General features: G+C 38.2%; 2 protein-coding genes across 2 annotated transcripts; both read left to right on the forward strand.

The window, feature by feature from the left end:
• The first annotated feature begins 3,948 nt into the window (after positions 1–3,948).
• Positions 3,949–5,913, forward strand: LOC142505675 (putative polyamine oxidase 5). Its single transcript, XM_075618759.1, has one exon. It carries the CDS (start codon positions 4,102–4,104, stop codon positions 5,719–5,721), a length of 1,620 nt encoding a protein of 539 aa, XP_075474874.1. The 5' UTR covers positions 3,949–4,101; the 3' UTR covers positions 5,722–5,913.
• Positions 5,914–16,524: 10,611 nt separating this feature from the next.
• On the forward strand, positions 16,525–19,878 carry LOC142504877 (uncharacterized). The gene is made up of 6 exons (XM_075617721.1): positions 16,525–16,903; positions 17,048–17,338; positions 17,433–17,974; positions 18,324–18,670; positions 18,786–19,152; positions 19,510–19,878. Exons 1-6 carry the CDS (start codon positions 16,525–16,527, stop codon positions 19,876–19,878), a joined length of 2,295 nt encoding a protein of 764 aa, XP_075473836.1.
• The last annotated feature ends 4,556 nt before the right edge of the window (positions 19,879–24,434 follow it).

The raw sequence follows: 24,434 nt of genomic DNA on the forward strand, positions 1-24,434 counted from the left end.
ACAAAATCCAGCAGCAGAAGAGTTTAGTAGCGAGATTCTAGCAGATAGCTACTGGTTCTGCTCAGGACTTCTAACTGAAGCATTTAACATGGAATAAAGGCTGTTAATGGCAGATTATTGTCATTAATTGGAAGGCTAACATTGAGATTTTGGCCTATAAATAGCACCATCAATCTCTGAATTGATGTTACCAAAATCTTGAGTTATCACTTGAAATTAGAGCTAAGAGAGTGCATTTTTCAAAGCTGTAAAATCCAGTAGCGAGGCAAGCAGATTTTCAGACTTCAACCGAAAAACTCTAGCAAATTACAGTAAGTGGGCTTATGTATAAATATCTTGAAACCCGTTTGATGATTTCTGTTTTAAAGCAAAGTATATTCTTGATTTCTGATATCTGATTTTGAAGCACTGAAACCAAGTGAACTAATGGTAGGAATATATATTCTGAACATTACTGATTACTGATTACTGGCCTCACCCCTTAGAGGAGAGAACATATAGGGGGCTGATATCAGTTTAGCCATGAAGTTCACGAACGTGATCAGTGCTTACTTGTTAAATTCTGATTACTGAATACCGAACACTGATTTTCGATTACTGATTTCTGAATACTGATTTCTGTTCTGGAATAAAAAGTTTCTGTATATTATTGTATTACTGTTTCTGTTTAAAACGATTTCGAAATTGGGAGTTATTCTCGCCCCTGCTTACTGAGTGACAACCATATCGCTCACCCACCAAACCCATCTCAGATAAGAACGAGGAAGAAAAGTTAGAAAAAGAAGAGCAGATTCAATTCTGGGGCTGGTGAAGAAGATTGTTGTTTATCAGCTCTGATTTATATTTTATATTCCGCTGCATAGGTTCAGACATTGTATTTCTGGTTTTACATTTTCGCTGTAAAACATTATTAGTTGAGTTGTATCAGACATTGAATATTCGTATTATGAATAAAAAGACTGGTTTCTGAATTTTGTACTTCTGAGGCTTGTTGTTTAATAAAGATACAAAGAATAAAGTGTTGCATGAATTTACCACATAAAGTTTAAAGAATAGTAGGCTCCATGGTGAAAAGAATATCAAGATTACACTAATAGAAAAGATTTTCGTAGCATCAAGTGATTTTAGGATTTAATTATGCCTTTTAAAACATTTTAAATCAATATACTATGCTTAAATATCTTCACTGCCTTCTATGAAGATTTACATAAAGGATCAGCTTTTGATTATTATTATTATTAAAGAATGAAGATCCAATCAATAACATTGATTTGAGAGAGATTGAACTTGATAAAATATATGTCTATAATCGATGGAGACTTGCAAAATAATTGGTGCCACGTAGTTGTAACGGGTATTTAAATTATCACAAAAAAATTTGTGAGACAGTCTCATGTGTCAATTTTGTGAGATATGTATGTTATTTGAGTGATTTATGAGTATTAATTTTTATTCCAAAAATATTATTTATCATTGTAAGTATGAACATAATTGACTCGTTATCCGTAAGATTGTGACAAGAAAAACCTACCAATTAAATTATAATTTATTGTCATTAAAAATTAATTCAAGACTAATGCGTGCACGTAAACCAACTCTCATACGAGCTCTCGACGGTCAAATATCGCTAGTATTTTTTTCTCGTATTTTGTTATAAATGTTTAAATTATAATTTTCATGTTCCACACTAAAATATGTTATCGGAACGAGTCGCTTTAGTTGAAAAGATTATATATTATTTCCAATATGTGTAAAATTAAGCATATGTAGGGCAGATGTAATGATGGAGCCTTCAAAAGAAAACGTCGAACGAATCTATTCGAGAAGAGAACCTGGAAATAGACCCTATATAAGTTTGACAGGTTGCACTGCTAAGGATTCAGTCAGATTTTTAAAAGTTAATTCCAATGTTGCGAAAAGATGGTCTGATTATCAATATACTGAAAAATATTTCTTAAGAGATTTTTAAAATATAATTTTCTTGTTGAACTCATGACGAGTTTGGGTGAATTTTTTCGGTTTTAAAGGTATTTGTAAGTGGTTATTCGTAAAGAAATTATAATTTTGGTTATTTATGTGTGTTTTTTCGTGGTTTTGATTATTTCCATTGTCAATTTCAATTTTAGAATATTATTTTTTTTTGTGATTTTAGTTCATGCAGTGCTGATGTGACTAAAAAAAAAGTTTGCATGACAAAAAAAAGTTAACATGGTGTGCAAAAATACAAAATTACCAAAATGAATGACTAAAACTCAATTTTGACAATTAGATAGAAATAAACATAAAAGACGAAAAACACATCAATCACTTGTTAAATCCCAAAATAAAAAAAGAATTTGTTGAGAGAACTTGTTCATTTTCTTTTCCATGTTCTATGTCTGTTTGCTTCTTCTTTTCTAAACATCGGTTTATTTGTTTTGATTCTTTGATAGGCAAGCATAGACTAAATTAAAGAAACTAGGTTCACCTTATTTTCACAATCATACTCATCCATGTATTTATGGAGATCTTGATCTACTTTTCTCTCTTTTTTATCGTGTTTTTTATATACAGACAACGATCCGTTTAACCGCACATTGAGTTAGATTAACTCTCAACATGTCTCAACACCATTCATTAAATAATATAATCATCACATTTTAATGGAGGTCGACATCATGTGCTGATGTTTCACGACCGATACTTCACCACATCGTAACGGAGAAACACTATTCCATGCGTAGGATAGAAAAATCCGTCTCATTAACGATCATGGGCCATTAGGCTGATCCAACATGGGCCTCGACCCATACCCATGCACCATTACTGGTCATGGGTCGTTAGGATTGTCCAGCATGGGCCTCAGCCCATGCCCATGTCTGCCACTCACAGAATATCCTACTCCTGAAGGTGGTTTCTTTCGTCTCCCCCAACACTTGAATCCAGGACCTCCAGATATAAGTACTTAGATTTTTAAAGTGTTGGTATCAGTTGAGCTACTACTCCAACTGTTCCATGGCTGATACTTCACCACATCGTAATGGAAAAACACTCTTCCATGCGTAGGATAGAAAAATACCGTCACGTTATACGTTAAGGCTTTCTTCAAAGAAAACATATATATAATAATTTAAAGGAAAGTAATTGTTTTAAATATAAAATAGGGAATATATATAACATTCATGACTAGACAGTTGGTATTGATCAAGCTGTCGAGATCTTGTGTGTGTGTGTTTGGGAAGGGTAACTGGCATTGATTGGAGGGATGATTGAGTAATGAGAACCATTCAGTGTGTTCAGTTTGGTGGGCCGTCGTTCACTCCTTCACATGTGAGGTTGGTGGCGGGCTTCATCAAACCCTATATTTATTTTTTAAATGAAATTGTTTATACTAAATAAGGTACAAACATAGTGTATGTATAATTATACTATACATCCCTATGAAACAATAAAATACAACGTGCGTTACCAAGATAATCAGCCGTATGTACTAATGCATCGACCGAACGAGAACTACATCGAAATATGGTAATTTTAATCTTTCTGATTATATCTTTCGTGTTTTCCTTCTCATTTTCAAATATTGCTCCACCGACACATATATTCGCTTGTGATAAAAATGAAACGCCATTAGAATTCTTGGTAACCTAAATATGTTGTAAAATTTGTCACACGATGAATACAAATATTCTTTTGTGATGTCTACGTTTGGATTTATGGATTTGATTATCACATTCGTCACAACGGAAAAACTTGTAAATTGAAATGAATGTAGATTGTAACGACTCGACAATCGAGATAAATATGATCGATGGATTTTCTTTTTTCCCTACCAAATTATGTATTAAAGAGTGGTAAGTGAAGTGAAGTGTTCAAGAAAAGTAGTGCCATGTCTTTATTAGATAAATAAAATTTAAAAAAGAAAAAGAAAAAGAAAAGGGAATTAAAGAAAAAGCTCAACTAGGCAAACACTTGACCTAAGTAAAAGCTTTATATATCCTCTCCAGTAACTCATCATCGCCTCACAAAAAATCACACGAATTTCAGTTCACTCTCCACGGAATCTCTCTCATTATTGGAACTGTGATTGGTGTGATCAAACCATACAAAAAGGACACAAAAATGGTGAGCAAAAAGCATAGAATAGTGATTATTGGTGCAGGAATGGCAGGCCTAGCAGCAGCTAACAAGTTCTACACAACTGCAAACTCGAAGCAGCTTTTCGAGCTTTCGGTAGTGGAGGGTGGAGCCAGAATCGGCGGAAGAATCAACACTTTGAATTTCTGCGGTGACCGGATTGAGGAAGGGGCTACCTGGATCCATGGAGTTGGAGGCAGCCCGATTTATGAAATCGCGCAAGAAGAAGGTTTACTTCACTCTCAGGTGCCGTGGGAGTGCATGGATGGGATTCTTGAAGATCCCGTCACTATTGCAGAAGGTGGGTATGAGCTCAACAAATCTCTCGTTGAGCCCATTTCGAGTTTTTTTAAGAACTTGATGGATTTCGTTCAGGGGAAACCCGTGGACGAAGATTCTGTTCGGGTTTGTTGCGAAGTGTTGAAGCGTTGTAAACTTGGGTTCGAGAATCTGAGTGTGGGTTCTTTTCTGAGGCATGGTCTTGAATATTACTGGGGGCTTCTGAAGGATCAGAAGGGTGTTAATGGAGTTGGGAATTGGAGCAGAAAATCGCTTGAAGAATCCATTTTTGGTATGCACGAGGGGATACAGAGAACTTATACATCCGCGGGGGATTTGCGCAATCTTGATTATGTTGCGGAGAAAGAGTATGTAATGTTTCCAGGGGACGAGATTACTATAGCTAAAGGTTACTCTAGTGTGCTCGAATCTTTAGCTTCCGTGTTGCCAGTTGGAATGATTCAGTTGAACCGCAAAGTTACGAAAATCGAGTGGCGATCTGCTCATAGTGAGAAAGAGCTTCTGCACATGGAAAATGGCCTCGAAAACAGACCGGTGAAGCTGCATTTTTGCGATGGGTCGATCGTTCTGGCGGATCATGTTATTGTCACAGTTTCACTTGGTGTTCTTAAACATGGGATTTGTCAAGATTCTGATTTGTTTAATCCGCCATTGCCTAGTCCAAAGACTAGAGCCATTTCGAAGCTCGGGTATGGAGTCGTGAACAAGGTGTTCTTGGAACTTAGCCCCTCTTCAAATTATGATCAAGAGACCAATGATCCAACAAAATTCCCCTTCTTGCAAATGGTGTTCCACCCCCCGGATTTCGAGTTAAGGAACCCCAAGATTCCTCAATGGATCAGAAAAACATCCTTCATATCTCCAATTTACAACAATTCAAAGGTCCTTTTGTCATGGTTTGCCGGAGAAGAGGCTCTCGCACTCGAATCCCTCACCGACGACCAAATCCTCGACGGGTTCTCCACAACCATTCCGAACTTTTTACCAACAAAATCCCAATCCCAAAAGAACACGAATCCTAATCCCAACCATTTCAATTATTCAAAAGTTTTAAGAACTCAATGGGGCACAAATCCACTCTTCTTGGGATCATACAGCTATGTAGCGGTCGGATCAAGTATAGATGACATAGATACATTGGCTGAGCCATTGCCCCAAATCACCAATCTTGAATCTCCACCATTGCAAATCCTATTTGCTGGAGAGGCCACACACAGAACACATTACTCCACCACTCATGGAGCTTACTATAGTGGGCTAAGGGAAGCCAACAGGCTTCTTGAGCACTATAATTGTGTTGTATGAAATATTACTTTGTTGCTGCTGCATTATTAGAGCTGATTCAATCTGGTTGCTACAATTGATTTTGGCAAAGATCCAAGAATGATATATAGTATTTTGGCTGTGTTTTTGCTCTAGTGAAAAGGAGAGATCGATGGGGACATGAAATTCAAGAAACTTCATTTTCATGTTCATTAATTAAATGGTTTTTTTCGATATGAGGATTCATTGTAGCGTCTTGATCATCTCGAAAACAAGCAAAGTTGACTCGTGATTGAATTTATTTTTACTGAAAAATATGAAGATAATAATATTTAAACAAATACTAATAAAGAAGCATAGGATCTCATTTTTATCACTTGGAGTTACTGTACCAGCTTCGGAGCCTGGACAGGATCCGGAAAACCCGGCCACCTCCTACTAGTCTGTATTGATCTTCATTAATTCTGCTGGCACTGCTGGCTGGCGAGTCTAATTCTACTCTCTATTTTTATTGTCTTTGGGTTCCTCAATTCTCCATGGTGAAAGTTTCCGGGAGGTATTTTTTTAATGCAAAATTAGCGTGTGGGGCCGATGTTTTCCATGCATGTTAACACCGCTATTTTGTCCTGAATGTATATATTATATTATCAAGATTTCTAAATCCCAAGAGTTTATATCATATAAAGATAAGTTTTTTGAGATGATATCTTTTTAGATTTACAACATATCATTGTGTCATCGTTGAGAGTTGACATAGTGAAAAGAACGGTCTAGAAAAAGATTATTATCGGATCATTGTCGATTAAAAAATTGTAAATAGACTCGATTAAAGTGCACGATAAATGCACTGGCTAATGAAAAGTGAGTGAAGTCGTCTAGAGCAGACCGTCGCTGACGTCGACTTCTCAAAGGATCGACAATCTTACTAATGTCCCACAACATATATTAAATTAAGAAAGAGTGACTGATAAATCCAAGAGGTTAAGTCATAAATCTAAGATGTAATACCACCAAATATGCAAGTCTTTTAAGATGATATATATCTTGAGTTTATAACCTAACACGTTCTATTAAGAAGACGAGATCTAAAGTTCAAGATCTAACCCGTAATTTCTTTCAACATATAAAAAATTAATGACATGTGAGACTGACACAAACATTAAGATAGATGTCAAGCAAATTAACTTTTGGTTCATGACATGTTTCAGCAATTTTTCTTAAAAATATTACTTAGTAAATTAATTATATATACACATGTTATGCAAATTTTATCCTCCATGAGGATCCTCAGTTGACAAGTTCACCGTAATGTCTTTTGGCTTGATGAATGCGTCAGCATCTTTCATGGATCTAATGAACAAGGTAGAAGTGATTCTAGATTGGCTGAGACCTAAGAATGCGACTGAAATTTGCAGCTTACTTAGATTAGCATGCTATTACCGGAAGTTTATCGATGAATTCTCTTCAATAGCCATACCAGTGACGAATTCACACAAAAGAACTCAAAATTCAATTGGAGCGAATGATGTGAAAAGAGCTTTCAATTATTAAAGAAGAAACTTGCATATACATCAGTGTTGGTATTGCCGATTGAGAACAAGGATTTTACCATCTACAACCACACATCAGAGAAAGATCTCAGATGTTTACTCGTACAAGAAGGAAATGTCATTGCTTACGCATCAAGATATCTGAAGTTGCATGAGCAAAACTACCATACTCACGATCTCGAGTTAGCAGTAGTGGTCTTTGCTTTGAAAATTTGTAGACACTAACTCTATGGTGCGAATTGTGAAATCTACATAGACCATCCCAGCAGTACAAAGATGTATAAGGACTTGAAAGAAAGTTTATGGTGGAGCGGAATGAAAAAATGTCAGCGTTTGTCTCTAAATTCCAAGTATGCCAACAGGTGAAATCCGGGCACCAATGACCGAGAAGATTATCACAACCTCTAGAAATCCCATATGGAAATGAGAATATAATGGATTTCATAGTAAGTTTTCCAAAGTCAAAACCGAGTCACGAAGGGATGGATAATTGTTAATAGACTCACAAAATATGCGCACTTGTCACCCGTCCACATTAATTACGATCTTGAAAAAATGGCTACTCTAAACATGTATAACATTTTGCTGTTACATGAAGTTCCACCAAGCATCTTGTCGGATAGAGATCCAAGATTTGTGTCACGTTTTTGGAAGAGCTTTCAAGAAGTCATGAGAATGAAAATTACTCTTAGTACCACTTATCACCCTCAAATTGATGGCCAAACGGATAGAACGATTCAAACCCTAGAGGATACGCTAAGGTCCTGTGCCGTAGACTTCAGTAGTAATTGGAGCAAAAATTTACCATTGATAGAGTTTGTTTACAATAACAATTATTACAACAGTATTGGAATGTCTCAATAAAGCCTTGTACGGACGGAAGTTTCGATCACCAATGTACTGGGACGAAATAGGGGAGAGAGCCATAACTAGGTTAGAACTAATCCAAGCGACAGTGGACAAAGTAGTCATCATCAAAGACAAACTCAAAGCTGCACAAGATCGGCAAAGAGTTGGGCCAATCTGAACACAAGACCAGCAAAGTTTTCACTTGAAGAAAAAAATTATATAAAGTCACCCACGAAAGGAGTCATTCGATTCAGTAAAGCTGGAAAAATGAATCCTCAATACATAGGACCATTTGAAATTCTGGAGACAGTGGTCACATTGGCTTGTAGACTAACATTGCCACCAGATATGTCAAAGATTAAAAATGTCTTCCACGTGTCTCAGTTAAGGAAATACATCCTGGACCCAAGCCATGTTCTAGAAATTGAACTGCTCATGATCGAAGGTTACATGGGAGAAGAGCTGAAATATGAATAGGTCCTTATATGGATTGTAGACACCAAAGTCTAAGTACTGAAACACACCATTACATACGTCAAGGTGAAATGGTCCAACCACACTGAACGAGAGGCTACATGGAAGTTGGAAGAGAAAATGCGGAAGCAATATCCATACCTTTTTTAAGATCATGTAAACTCATGTTAGAGAACGAAACTTCCAATAAGGAGGGAGGAATATATAGCCTGCGAGATTTGGCTACAATCCCATTAAATTAGTACATGCATGCCACCTTAATAGCTTGTTAAGCCTATATTTTGGCCCTTTAATGCAACTCTGGACAAGAAATTCAGCCACCACCATGCAAGAATGAAAGAAATTTTTACTATGATTTAATATTTAATTACCATTACAAGGATGAGCTAATCAAGGGCAGATAGGGCTACACAGGCCATTGAGACTCCTTATAAATATCCAAGGACCCTCCACTCAAAAATCACACCATTATGAAGCAATAAATACTGAAAATTTATAAAGCCACCTTATGAAAATGTTCGAAGTTTTGATCAAAGTGTTGATGTAGTCATCGAAGTGTTGTCCATGTTCGGAAAATTATTTACATCGCTCCAATGCACATAATTCAATCTTCACTGTTCGATATACGCTATCGTATGTTCTGAATAACATATCCAAAATTATGCCAAATCCAACTGTTATGTTTTTGTATAGAGCTTTCACAAGAAAATTGCTCACATTCTATACTTGAATAACATAAATATTGTTTTTCATCCATAAACAGATCAAAATAACTTCCAAACACGATCTCCATCATTCATATTTGACTTACTTGTGGACGCACTATACAAGTTTAAGTCAGATCCAACAATTCAACAAGTTGCAAAGGATTCTGTAAAACGGCTAATTTTTCGATCGAAGTGCCGCTGCATTTTCGAATTGTCTTTTGGGTGATCCTTTTTTGGTTTGTGAATTTTTCAATTGATACAAAAGTAAGTTGGATTGTTTTAAAACTATAATGTTTATGGCTTAGTTCGTTTTTGAAAGTTTCGATCGAGCATGATTCATCTTCTTCCCTTTCTTGTGCTACGACACCAAATGTTTTGGCACCGTGAGGATTTAACCGACTATGAGTCAAAATCATAACATACAATAAATTTATGACTCTTACATGATGAGATTGTAACTGTTATATGGACCCGCCCCCTTAGATGAATATAAATTAGGGACTAATATCAGTCAGCCGTGGAAAGTTGAAGAATCTTAGCATCTAAGCCAATTTTATGTTTACGTTTATGGTCGTGATATATGTTATACGAACTATGTTATGCATGATATGTTGTTTTCGAAGATCATATGTGTGGAGACCCGGACGCTAATTCATTCCTTAATCGTCTTTAGGAATAATTCAAATAATTATAATAAACAGGGTCTAAATTTTTTTTTAAAATACACAGCGGAAACGTAATGTAATTCAATTCAAATTACATATTAAACATAATTATACAAATCTTGTATTATCTACAAGAATTCAACTAGGTTCAACTATATATCAGTGCTGAATCCTAAGTTGCTTCGAAGCCCGGATCTCCACGCTATCTAGTCCAGCTTCGTTCTCTTCTTGACCCTGATCCTATCCCACCTGTTGTCATGCACACATACAAACAAGACAACAGCCGGATAACTACAGTGAGAATTATATTCTCAGTATAAATCATGTATACATGCAATCATAAAAAAATATAAAAACATATAACAGATATGTTTAACATGTATTCCAATCAGAATATAAATCCATATAAAAAATAAATCCTATTCTAAACATGTACCATCATCAGGAACATAAATCAATATGTACCATATTCAGGAACATAATCAACATGAATCAATATAACTGTCAATTAGACTCATGACGTCACATTTAAGACTAGACTCAATCCTAGTCTAGGGATCCCGGTTTCCAGAAGTTAGCATTCCCATATCGACCAACAGTAATAGAAAAGACTCCAGTTCTATCCACGTCGATAGGGTATCGATCACCAGTAATAGAAGAAATACCAATTCTATCCACATCGATAGGGTACCGATCACCAGTAATAGAAGAAGCTCGTATTCTATCCACATCGGTATAGTATCGATCACCAGTAATAGAAAGAACTCCGATTCTATCCACATCGATATAATATCGATCACCAGTAATAGAAGAAGTTATGATTCTATCCACATCGATATAATATCGATCACCAGTAATAGAAGAAGCTCCGATTCTATCCACATCGATATAATATCGATCATCAGTAATAGAAGAAGTTATAATTCTATCCACATCGATAGCCAAACATCCGGTGACAGACTTTGACACAATCGCCAATACACTATCTTGTGACATTGTGCAATGTGCCCGTGGCGATCCCACCACTATCAGGCACTTCTGTCACAAGATTACTCGTCTAATACCTGCTGTCTATCAATCAAGAGAACAAGTATATCAATCAAATCAATACAATAAGGTAAAGTATGTGATTTAGGGAAACTCGAGCCAAACCTCACTCGAGTTGTGCAATCCCAACTCAACATTAATTTATACATTTATCTTCTCGGTCCGACGAAGACGAAGTATCGAAGTCAACTCTGTCCATACCCAATCTGATAATGACAATCGAATAGATACAATATCAGTATATAACTCAGTTCAAAACCTGTTCTGATTAATACTCAAATCAAAACATAATCTAATCAATGCCAATCGACATATGATACCACAATACCATCTCAACCAATACCGAGTCTGATCAATATCAATCAACTGATGTTTCGACGGCATACCAATATAGTCTCGATAACCCCGTCAGTCCCAACATCACAGATATAATACCAGAACTCATAATCACTATCGATATAACTCATAATTTCACCGATAATATAAATCTGATATCGATTCTCAATCAAATCGACTCCAAAATTCATAACAATTTCATAATCAGTCCGTTTCTTAATCTGACTTCGATTCTATGATGTCTAACATGTCAAGAACATCATATATGAATTCCATTCAATTCTGACAACATCATAATTTCAAAACATATCAAAACGTAGTAAAACTTACGTTCAGTTGTAGCCTGCGTTGATAGGAACTCAGTACTGAAGTCGGATTTAAAATCAGACGGCGGATCTCGTAAAAATCGAAATTCTACGATTTGGAACCTTTTTTCCTTTCCTCGAGCTTCTCCCTCGATTTCTTCTGAGAATTAACGTTTGTTATATATATATATATATATATATAACATATGTTGCATGCCAAAGAAACGTGGCGACTCCTCAATCTGCATGTCTCGCGAATATGCGCGACTCCGAATGGCGCATATGCGCGAGACCTACTGGTCTCAATGCTCGGCTTCGCAACTACTGGCGCATATGCGCGCCTCAATCCGGCGCATATGCGCCAAAGCTTCTGTTTCAAACGTTGGCTACTGGACTGCTCGCGCATATGCGCGACATCACTCGGCGCATATGCGCGAGACACCATTTCTCGGCGCGTGTGTCTCGGCATCTCTCGCGCATATGCGCGCCTCACCTCGGCGCATATGCGCGAGGTTCTCTGAACAAAGTATACTACAGCTTGCGCATATGCGCGCAATCACTTCGCGCATATGCGCGGGATCTTCTGCCCAACTCGCGTACAGCTCGCGTATTACGTCGCGCATGTGCGCGAGTGGCACCTCCCTCGCACCTAATTCGTGTCTTTTCTCGTCTGTCCCGGTCCACTCCGTTCCGTCTATAATCACTTCAATTAATCAAGAAATCATCCCAGAATAATCTCAGATTACTGTAAATACACCCAAATCAGTTCAGATTACGGTAATCAAATTCTCGGGCCTTACAATATGTATTTGTTATGTATGTGCTCAAACGATCTCACTTGCTAAGTGACGATCATATCACTCACTCCTTATTCTCTCTTCCCAGATAAATCTGAAGAATAAATAGAAGAGAAACAACAACAAGATCAGTTTTGGGGTTGGTAACAGAGAAGAATCGAGAAATCCATTTAGTTTTGTTTCTCTTTAAGTTTTATTTAATTCAAGTTGTCTGACAATCACACAAGTTTATTTATGTTTTTAAAAATTTTACATTTCAACAACAATGTTGATTATGATTTATAAACTGGTTGTCTCTAGACTTTGATATATGAGGCTTGTTATTTTGAATTGTGTGGTTCTTAAACAAAGTCGATGTTGTGACAGTAAATTAAGGCGATTTTTTTTTACTATGTCCCTGGATCTATCACTCGCATACTTGTGTGGATGTCTTGTAAATTTTGTCAAGTGCCTTGAGAATTTTTAATAGAGTGTAAGAGGTATGTTTTGGATAAAAGAGTCCATGCAATTACATATGGACGTATTATGGAACTTTGAAGCGTATATCTCAATATTGGATTCATTATTGGGCTTGACAAGTCGTTAATGCTCCAATATTTGGTTGAGACATATTGATTAAAACAATCATGTTGCATGCCATCTATTGCTCAACTTTTTTGCACCTACTATCAACTTTCATTTTTGTCTAAGAGGTCATAGCATGATGTTGCCAAGAGATTTTTATGTGTTCAATCCAAGAGTAAAGGGCTAGTGGTTAATTCTATAGTTAGTATAGAAGCCTATATTAAATATTGGATACTCATGTTGTAAGGTGATGTAATTATTACAAGGTCGTCGGACTGGCTGATCGATTAAAATATGATACTTGAGATTATTACCACAAGTGTTAACACAATCACAATCATTCTCAAGTATTTATTATATCTAATAAAAATGTGGAGTGTTTAATTGTATAGTCGGTCTAAGAGTCAAATTGCATATTCGACATTAGTTCATAGGTCGTTTGATGCTGAAATTATTTTTGCAAGGGAATTGTTGGAGAGCAAATGTCATATCTTTAGTAGATGGATTGAAATATGATACTTCGAGGTCAAACATAAAACATTACAAGTTTAAGCCTGATGAATCAAAACTTAATCAAGCATATTTATTTTTTAATATAATTTTAAGTATCTAGATTCATAAATTTTATAAGACGAGAAATAGTGAATCCATGATTTTTTTTTCCAAAAGAAGAAGAATTTAGATTAATTAAGAAAATTTTAAACTTTTTAGTATTTTAATTTCTTGAAAATATTAAATTCTTGTAATTTTAATATCGAAGTTGTCACGCCCCAGAGACGGTGTTGATTGACACCGACGTTGCTCTCAAATTTACATTCAAAAATAACAAGCATCAGAAGTACAATATTCAAAAACCGGTCTTTTTATTCATAAATACTGAATATTTAGTATCTGATACAAACTCAAATTGTGAGAACCGAATTTTTCCCATATAATTAATCATTGCAAGGAAATTGGGACCTTGGATCCTTGTACTAAAATAAGGTATAAATGTTGGGATTTTTTTTATAGATTGGAAATCTATAATATCAAGACAATAAAATCTTCACTTGTGCATGCAAATTTCGAAATTATGGGAAATAATACAAGTTCATAGAAGATTTGTGCAAGGCTTAAAGAATTAAGGCATGATATTGCATAGGATTTTCGAAAATTCGCCTAGATTATATGCCTAGATATGGTGATGCATGGATGCATGGGAGCTTGCAAGGTAAATTGGAAACCAAATCATCCAAGTTGGCACAAAAATCCCTTGACTTAGCATCACAATTTTCGAAACAAGCAAGGGGAAAAGAATCAAGGATTAAGTAACACAAATTAGGTAGTCATTTTGGTAGACAAAAATATGAGATTTAGGCCAAGTTTGGACATGATTTATGCACCAAATTTAGCTCCCATCCCTACACCTATAAATATGCCATCATCCCCACTCCCCAACTCACCCAAATTTTCGAAAATTCAGAGCTGAAAGGTCCGAAATTTTCAGCAACTCCCTAGCCAAAACTCTGTCCAAAAATCATCCCAAGGTTAGCCTAAAGATCGAGCCGAGGCGCTGCCCGAACGAAGAACGTGAGGCAATCCAATCCAAGGCTGTGCAATCCACGTTTTTTAGCATTCAAATATTGTAAGTGGGCTGTTTTAAATGTTTAAATTTTTGGTTTTGCATGTGTTAGTTTTTTTAAAATTCGGTCGAGCACCGTCTTCCGTCTATACGTTTTTTGAAATTTTGGTACGTTACGTGTTGGCACTGTGAGGATTCCCTGAAAATGGTTGGAATTCCGACATATGGCCCTTCACGGTGGGATATAACCGTTTTATGGCCTCGCCCCCATAGAGGATTAAAACTTAGGGACTGATGTCAGTAAATCATAGAAGATGGAAAAATCGCAGTGCTGTTATGATATGAATATGATGTTACGATTATGAAAAGCATGATGTAATTATGTGTTATTTTCGAAAATGTTGTAAAATTTTTATGTTGTGCTCGATATCCCCTACTTGCTGAGTATTTCCCAAAATACTCACCCCCCCTTATAACCTGTCCCAGAGAAATCCGAGGAGGAAATCGAGGAGGAGAAATCGGACCAGTTTTGGGGCTGGTAAATGCGAGACTTCAAGATTTTAGATTACGTGTAACTTTTAATTTAGTTTTACGTTTCCGCAGTTAAACTCTGTCGTTTTTGAGATTTCGTTATTGTAAAGATAATGGTTATTTCTTTGAGATTATGATTTATAAACTGATTTCAGTTTACACTGTACTACAAAGGTTTGTTGTTTCGATTGTGTGATTGTTAAACAACGCCGGTGTCAATCTCTGGTCTCGGGGCGTGACATTTAAGTGGTATCAGAGCCGCCAGATTCATAATCTGGTTGGGAAAAACGATAAAAAGTTTTACAAAATAAAAAAAAAATTAAGGTGGGATTTTTGAGTAAGGCAGATGCTATCCCCTCCGAAACAGGCCAACGAGCGATTTTCTCGACTTTGTCGTGAGGTAGGGGTCGAAATCGCGAAATTCCAAACTTTTCATTTTTTCAAAAAAATATATATATTTATGTAATTTTCGAAAATTTCATATATATTGCATACTGTTCATTGTTCTATATTGTCTCTTTCTGATTCTGAGCATTTTCATTTTTTATTTCAGGAAATGGCTCCATCTACTCCCATTCGACCCCACACCCGTACCCAAGCTGCCATTCGTTTGAAGGAGCTTGACCTTCACTATCAGTCCCGTCAGATTCAGCGACTTAGAGCCAGACTGAGTGAGAGGAAGAGGGAGGTCGAGACTTTAGCCGCTGAGAAAGAGGAGATTCGTGTCCGCCTTAACCAGTCTATCTATCAGGGTGAGCTAGTTAGAGGTGATAACATGGACCTAAGAGATGTCATAGAACAGTGCAAGTATCAGCATGGAAAGTTACGAGAGGATACAGAGCGTTATCGCAAGGAGCTGGAGGAAGAGAAACAGCAGAATGCCAAAGGTAAGAGGAGACTCGAGAATTCAGGTGAGGCCATGAACAGCCTTGCGTATGTGAACCAACGTCTGACCCAGCAAGTTGAAGCACTGAAGGACCAAATCAAGCAGAAGAAACAGTACCATCTGCAGTATCAGCAGCATTGGAATGACGAGATGGACGTGGCTGATGCGGAGATACAGGGACTTAAGGCACAGGTGGCGCAGGTCATGGAAGAGAACGCCCAGCTCACCCATATGGTGGAGATACTACAAGAGGAAGAGCCAAAGGGAGAACCGGAAGAGGAGGAGCCGATAGAGATATATGAGCCTATAGCAGCCGTAGGAGATGGAGAGATATAGGACTAGAGTGTTTTAGTGACTTTCCGTTATTACTAGGAGTTATTTTATCCTTGTTGCTATGTTATTCAGTACGATTTGTTTTCATTCAGTACCATCTGTTTCCATTCAGTTGTTCCTCGATATTCAAAATTAATAAATTTATGTTTATTTATTTATTTCAGTTGTTCCAGCATAACTTATTCATTCGAACCTATCGTTATGAACAAAAAAATTCTTAGAAACGTTTAATTGTAGGAAATGGCCGGTAGACCTCCAAGGCAAAACCGCAACCCCCGTTATGCTAACAACAACAATGCCAACGAAGAGGACAATGGACCACCACCTGGGTTCAGTCTTAACCAGGCTGACCTGATGGCCATAGCCATGATCGTGGCAACGACACTGCAAGGGTTAGTGAACTCGAACGCCAATCAACCACCACCACCTCCACCACAGCACGGAATTAAGTTCCACTACGAATCACTCCGCAAGAACAGGTGCCCAACCTTCAGTGGAGCTGCCGACCCTGAAGTTAGCCAGATCTGGCTGAAAAGCGTGGAGACTCAGCTGCGACTGTTGGAAGTCTCGGAGGCACTGAAAGCGGACGTGATAGTGCCTTTCCTGGAGGATAAAGCAGGCAAGTGGTGGGAAGCAATCTCTCCAGCCATGACAGCTGCAGGACCAATCACGTAACAGTGTTTCAGATAGGCTTTTCTGAAACAATATTATCCGGCCGAGGTCAGACTGCAGAAACTGAGTGAGTTTGAAAACTTCATTCAAGATCATATGTCAGTTGTGGAATACACCTCCAAGTTCAATGCCCTTGGATCTTATGCTCCGACAATCATGGCGGATGAAACTTTGAAATTAAATCGCTTCAATAAAGGATTGAACAGCAGAATCCAGTCGGCTTTGGCAGTCTATCAGCCAACGAATTTTTCAGACCTGATGGGCGCGGTTATCCGAGCTGAAACTGATATCCAGCACAGGGAGAAGGAATTTAAGAGCAAAAGGCCTATGAGTAGTCAATCCCCACATAACGGTCAGACTTTCAAGAGGCCTAACCAGTCTGGTGGACCATCAAGAGGGCCTTCGCCTGCCACAAACTACCAAGCCATTAAGCCTTGCCCAATGTGCCACTTACGACATCTGGGAGAGTGTCGTAGAGCGAGCGGTGTCTGCTTTGGATGCGGAAAACCAGGACACCGTATGGCAGAATGTCCAGACGCCGCCAACAGAACAACTGAATCAGTGTAAAGGAGACAGGTCAAACTCAGGGGTGAATGCCAATAAGCCACGGGAGAACAAACCGAATGCCAGGGTGTTTGCCATAACACAAGAGGAGGCAGACGACGCAAACGATGTCGTGTCAGGTACCATATTTATTCAGCAAGTGCCTGCTTATGTGTTATTTGACTGTGGCGCTACACATTCTTTTATATCAAAGAGATTTGCTAAGAAGTTAGGGTGTAAGCCTGAGAAACTAAATGATCCCTTTCGAATAGCCACACCTACAAGTAGGGCCATTGAAACTCATGAAACTTACAAAGATTGTAAGATCAGTATCAGTAGTCAGACTTTTAGCGCCGACTTGATACAGTTAATCATGGTCGATTTCGACATCATCTTAGAAATGGATTGGTTAGCAAAAAACAATGCGATAGCAGACTGTAAGGGAAAGAGAGTCAATCTCAGAGCCCCAGATCAGGTAGAAGTCGTGTTCCACCGGTAAATCCAAGGAGCGAAAATCGCTGCTTTCCGCATTTCAAGCTTGGAGAGCCATGAAATCTGGAGAAGACATCTACCTAGAGATGGTCAGTGAGGTAAGAGAAGAAGTCGAGCTGAAAGTGGAAGACATCCCGATAGTGAGAGAGTTCCCAGATGTTTTTCCAGAAGAACTCTCGGGGACGGTCCCGAACTGCGAAGTGGAGTTCGAGATCAATCTGGTTCCCGGTGCTGCACCAATCGCTAAAGCACCTTACAGAATGGCACCAGCCGAACTCAAGGAGCTGAAAGAACAACTCCAAGAATTGCTAGATAAAAGACAAATTCAACAGAGTGTGTCTCCGTGTGGAGCCCCAGTACTCTTCGTGAAGAAGAAAGACGGGAGTATGAGATTGTGCAACGATTATAGAGAATTGAAGAAGATCACAATCAAGAACAGGTACCCTCTACCTCGGATAGACGACCTGTTTGATCAGCTTAAAGGGGCCGCCGTCTTTTCCAAACTGGATCTGAGGACAGGATACCACCGGTTGAAAGTTAAGGCTGAAGATATCCCCAAAACAGCCTTTCGAACCAGATATGGACATTATGAATTCATAGTGATGCCATTTGGTCTGACCAACGCACCGGCAGCATTCATGGATATGATTAACAGAGTTTTGAAGCCATTCATGGATCAGTTCATAGTAGTATTCATCGACGATATCCTCATCTATTCTCCTGACGAGACGACCCATGAAGAGCACCTTCACCTTGCTCTGCAAACCTGAGAATAAGCTCTATGCTAAGTTTAGCAAGTCTGAATTCTGGTTAAGAAGTGTGTCATTTCTAGGACACGTGATATCAAAAGAAGGAGTGTCAGTGGATCCAAGGAAAGTAGAAGCAATTACAGAGTGGTCGAAACCGAAGAATGCCACCGACATCAAAAGCTTTCTTGGATTGGCAGGTTACTACCAAAAGTTTGTCGAAGGGTTCTCCTCGATATCCATGCCACTGACGAAGCTCACACAGAATAATTCTAAATTCATCTGGAGCGAGGATTGCGAGAAGAGTTTCCAGATATTGAAAGAGAATCTTGCGTCCACGCAAGTATTGATCCTACCCACAGAGAATAAAGACTTCACTATCTACAGTGATGCCTTTAAGGAAGGTCTAGGATGCGTACTCATGCAGGAAGGAAGAATGATCGCCTACGAATCAAGGCAGTTGAAACCGCACGAGCAGAACTACCCTACTCATGATCTGGAACTAGCAGCGGTAGTCTTCGCCTTAAAAATTTGGAGACACTACCTCTATGGTGCTAAATGTGAAATCTTCACAGACCATCAGAGCCTCAAGTGCTTGTTCACCCAAAAGGAGCTGAATATGAGGCAAAGACGATTGATCGAACTTCTGAAGGACCATGACTTGACCATAAGCTACCATCCGGGTAAAGCAAACAAAGTGGCTGATGCGCTAAGTCGGAAGGTCCCAGGCAAGGTGACTCTAGCTTCTCTCTCGGCCTAGCCATGTCTGCAGGAAACCGTCAAGTTAAACCAAGATAGAGACCCGGTACTGACCAAACTTAAGGAGCAAGTCAGAGAAAAGAAGTCTCAGGATCATCAGATTGATGACCAGGGAATCTTATGGATGAAAGGAAGACTGTGTGTGCCCGACAGTGATAACCTTTGCCAAGAGATAATGGCAGAGGCGCACAAGTCAAAATTTTCAGTCCATCCAGGCAGTACGAAAATGTACAGGGACCTCAAGAATAATTTCCTGTGGAATGGCATGAAAAGAGATGTAGCTGAATTCGTCTCCAGATGTCAGATATGTCAGCGTGTCAAAGCAGAACACCAGCGACCTGGAGGATTACTGCAACCTTTGGAAATTTCCGAGTGGAAATGAGAGCATATTTCCATGGACTTTGTGGTAGGACTGCCAAAGTCTAGGCAAAGCCACGACTGTATATGGGTGATTGTGGACAGACTCGCCAATACTGCACACTTCCTACCCATCCGCATGAATTACAATATCGACAAGTTGGCTTCACTAAACATGGACAACATGGTGAGAGTGCATGGTGTGCCAGTGAGCATCCTATGTGATAGAGACCCGAGGTTCGTCTCGCGCTTTTGGAAGAGCTTTCAAGAGGCCATGGGGACGAAAGTGACCCTAAGTACGGCCTATCATCCTCAAATCGATGGACAAACTGAGAGAACCATACAAACATTAGAAGATATGTTGCGAGCATGCGCTCTTGAATTTAGTAGCAACTGAAGCACTCATTTACCATTAATTGAGTTTGCTTATAACAACAGCTATCACAGCAGCATTGAGATGGCTCCATACGAAGCTATTTATGGAAGGAAATGTCGGTCACCACTTTACTGGGATGAAGTGGGAGAGAAAGTTGTGGTGGGACCCGAGCTAGTACAGGTGACAGTGGACAAGGTTAAAATTGTCCGAGAAAAGCTCAAGGCAGCCCAAGACCGACAGAAGAGCTGGGCAGATCTTAAAAGAAGGCCTGTAGAATTCAATGTGGGCGAGAAGGCTTATGTGAAAGTCTCGCCTATGAGAGGAGTCGTCCGATTCAGTAAAGCCGAGAAACTAAACCCTCGATACGTTGGACCCTTTGAAATCTTGGAAAAAGTGGGCACGCTAGCATGCAGACTAGCACTGCCACCAAACATGTCAAGAATCCACAACGTGTTCCACGTATCCCAACTAAGGAGGTACATTCCATACCCGAGTCACGTTTTGAAAGTAGAACCGCTCTTGACCGAAGGAAACTTGGGAGAAGAACTGAGATACGAAGAAGTCCCTATCAGAATTGTGGACACCAAAGAACAAGTTCTTAGACGACGTATTATTCCCTACGTCAAAGTGCAGTGGTCCAACCATTTAGAGCGAGAAGCAACTTGGGAAGTTGAAGAAAAGATGCGGAAGGAATATCCCTACCTATTTGGAGACCTAGCCAACTCCAGTTTCGAGGACGAAACTTATCTTAAGGAGGGAGGGATGTGAGAACCGAATTTTTCCCATATAATTAATCATTGCAAGGAAATTAGGACCTTGGATCCTTGTACTAAAATAAGGTATAAATGTTGGGATTTTTTTTATAGATTGGAAATCTATAATATCAAGACAATAAAATCTTCACTTGCGCATGCAAATTTCGAAATTATGGAAAATAATACAAGATCATGGAAGATTTGTGCAAGGCTTAAAGAATTAATGCATGATATTGCATAGGATTTTCAAAAATTCTCCTAGATTATATGCCTAGATATGGTGATGCATGGATGCATGGGAGCTTGCAAGGTAAATTAGAAACCAAATCATCCAAGTTGGCACAAAAATCACTTGACTTAGCATCACAATTTTCGAACCAAGCAAGGGGGAAAGAATCAATGATTAAGTATCACAAATTAGGTAGTCAAATAATTCAATCATGTAATGGATTTTGGGAGACAAAAATATGAGATTTAGGCCAAGTTTGGACATGATTTATGCACCAAATTTAGCTCCCATCCCTACACCTATAAATATGCCATCATCCCCACTCCCCAACTCACCTAAATTTTCGAAAATTCAGAGCTGAAAGGTCCGAAATTTTCAACAACTCCCTAGCCAAAACTCTGTCCAAAAATCATCCCAAGGTTAGCCTAAAGATCGAGCCGAGGTGCTGCCCGAACGAGGAACGTGAGGCAACCCCAGAATTGATTCCGTTCTTCTTCTTCTTCTAATAATTCTTCCTCGTTGTTATCTGAGATAGGTTTGGTGGGTGAGTGATATGGTCGTCACTCAATAAGCGGGGGCAGGAAATAACTCACAGTTTTCAAAACCACTTTCAAACAGGAACAATAATACGAATAATATACAGAAACTCTTACTTTCAGGACAGGAATCAGTATTCAGAAATAACAGGAATCTGTATTCAGAAATAAGAACTTAAAATTTAGCAAGCAAGCACTGAGCACGTTCGTGAATTTCATGGCTAAACTGATATCAGTCCCCTATATATTCTCTCCTCTAAGGGGTGAGGCCAGTAATTAGTAATCAGGAATCAGTAATATTTCAGAATATATATTCCTACCATTAGTTCACTAGGTTTCAGTGTTTCAAAAATCAGAGATCAGACATAAAAAATACATACATTTTGCTTCAAAACAGGAATAATCAAACTGATTTCAAGATATTTATACATAAGCCCACTTACCGTAATTTGCTAGGGAGTTTCGGTTGAAGTCTGGAATCTGCTTGTTCTTGCTACTGATTTCTACTGCTCGAAAATAGGCATTCTTTTAGCTCGAAAATTCAAGTGATAACTCAAGATTTGTGTAATACTCATTTCATATATTTGAGGGTGTTATTTATAGGCAAAATTTTGACTATTGACCTACCAATTAATGGTAATAATCTGTCATTACAGCCTTTATTCCATGTTAAATGCTTCACTTACAAGTCATAAGCAGAATCAGTAGCTATCTACTGGAATCTCGCTACTGAACTCTTCTGCTGCTGGATTCTGTCTGCTGGAAAAAATATCATCTTCTGAAATATTAGCTTCTGCTGGAAATTTTGCAATGCTGCTGAATATTGCTAGCTATTGCAAGATGCTAGCTAGTTACTGCTGGAATTTCAGGTTCTCACAAAAGCAAAGAAATTAGCAACTTTTTTACCATGGTTATGACAGTTTTTCCGCCATTTTGACCAAACCATTGTGCTTTTACAGTAGAATAATGTTATTATTACTTTGTCCGATAACGATAAAACTACAAAAAATTATAATGAAAACATTTATGATTATATTTCTTATAGTGTTTTGTAATTGTTTAAAAATAATAATTATGAATTTTTCCTTTACAAAGTTACAAAATTTTATTTTAAAAAATCCATTATAACTTTCTTTAAGCAATCGCTTAATTAAAACTTAATTTCGTGAATATTGTCTTGGGCGTCATTTCTCATAGAAATATAGTGATCGCAAAACGGTGATGATAATGTGAAAATCCTGCTCGATCCCTTTTCACATATTTTGCTATTCATATATCAAAAATCCAAAGGAAAGAATCGGATATAAAAAAATTGTGAAACTGATCCACTTTTAATTTTTTTTGTAAAAAAGTTTAATCAATATAGGCATACTAAGTTGGTGGCATTGCGAGGTTATGGATGTTGTGGGAAGTAGCGATTGCCCATGCTATCCTATATACGTGATTTTTCTATGATACTGCGATATAAATATAGTATTTGAATTGTTGTACATTTTAAAAGATTTGAACTGAATTATTATCGTATGTTCTATGTTTTTGGCACTGTGAGAATTCAATTGGATATGGATGAGAATCCCTATATGAATATGCTATGGCCCTTACAATCCTTAAAGAGAAAATGAGCTCTATGCTAAGTTCAACAAAATGTGAATTCTGGCTAAAGAGTGTATAATTTTTAGGAAATGTGATTTCTGAAGCAGGAGTGTCAGTGGATCCAAAGAAAGTGGAGGTAATTACAGATTGGCCAAAACTAAAAACGCCACCGACATTGGGAGCTTTCTTGTATTGACAGGTTACTACCGGAATTTTGTAGAAGGATTCTCCTCGATAGCCGTACCACTGAAAAACTCACACATAAAAATTTTAAGTTCATTTGGAGTGAAAGTTGTGAGAAAAGTTTTCAGACAATTAAAGAAAAGCTCGCATCAACGCCGGTATTAATCTTGCCCACTGAGAATAAGGATTTCATCATCTACAATGACACATCTAAGGAATGTCTGGAATGCGTATTCATGCAAGAAGAATGGGTGATCGCCTTTGCATCAAGGCAGTTGAAATCGCACGAGCGGAACAACCCTACTCATGATCTGGAGCTAGCTGCGATTGTCTTTGCCTTAAAAATTTGGAGGCACTATCTCTATGGCGCTAAGTATGAAATCTTCACAGACCATCAAAGCCTCAAATACTTGTCCACTTAAAAGGAACTAAATATGAGGCAAATGTGATGGATTGAACTTTTAAAGGACTATGACTTGACCATAAGATATCATCCGGAGCAAAGCAAACAAAGTGGCCGTTGCTTTAAGCAAGAAGACTGGGGGTAAGGTTACCCTAGCTTCACTCTCTGCCCAGCAATGTCTGCAAGAAACCGTCAATTTGAATCAGGACCGAGTCCGAAAGCTAACTAAGCTTAAAGAACAAGTCGAAACAGAAAAGTCTCAAGATCTCTGGATCGACGACAAAAGGGTCCTATGGATGAAAGGACGGTTATGCATACCTGACAGCGTAGCCTCCACCAAGAAGTAATTACGGAAGTGTTAGGATCGGTTAATGCAGTTGGAGTGTTTAGAAGAGGGAGTTAAATAAACATTCTGGCTTTTTAAAATATTTTGGAATGTGAATCAGTTTTTTGATTGAACTAATTCTGAAATCTTGTTCATCAATGTAAATTAGTGAACTAATGAT

This window comes from Primulina tabacum, chromosome 10 (assembly GCF_025594145.1).
Source record: "Primulina tabacum isolate GXHZ01 chromosome 10, ASM2559414v2, whole genome shotgun sequence".
Lineage (NCBI taxonomy): Eukaryota > Viridiplantae > Streptophyta > Magnoliopsida > Lamiales > Gesneriaceae > Primulina > Primulina tabacum.

Coding starts and splice junctions, on each gene's coding strand:
- LOC142505675 (XM_075618759.1), top strand. CDS start 4,102: ATGGTGAGCAAAAAGCATAGAATAGTGATTATTGGTGCAGGAATGGCA.
- LOC142504877 (XM_075617721.1), top strand. CDS start 16,525: ATGGCCGGTAGACCTCCAAGGCAAAACCGCAACCCCCGTTATGCTAAC. Junction 17,339..17,432: donor CAAGAGGCCTAACCAGTCTG/GTGGACCATCAA, acceptor AGAGTGTCGTAG/AGCGAGCGGTGTCTGCTTTG. Junction 18,671..18,785: donor TTGAAGCCATTCATGGATCA/GTTCATAGTAGT, acceptor TGCTAAGTTTAG/CAAGTCTGAATTCTGGTTAA.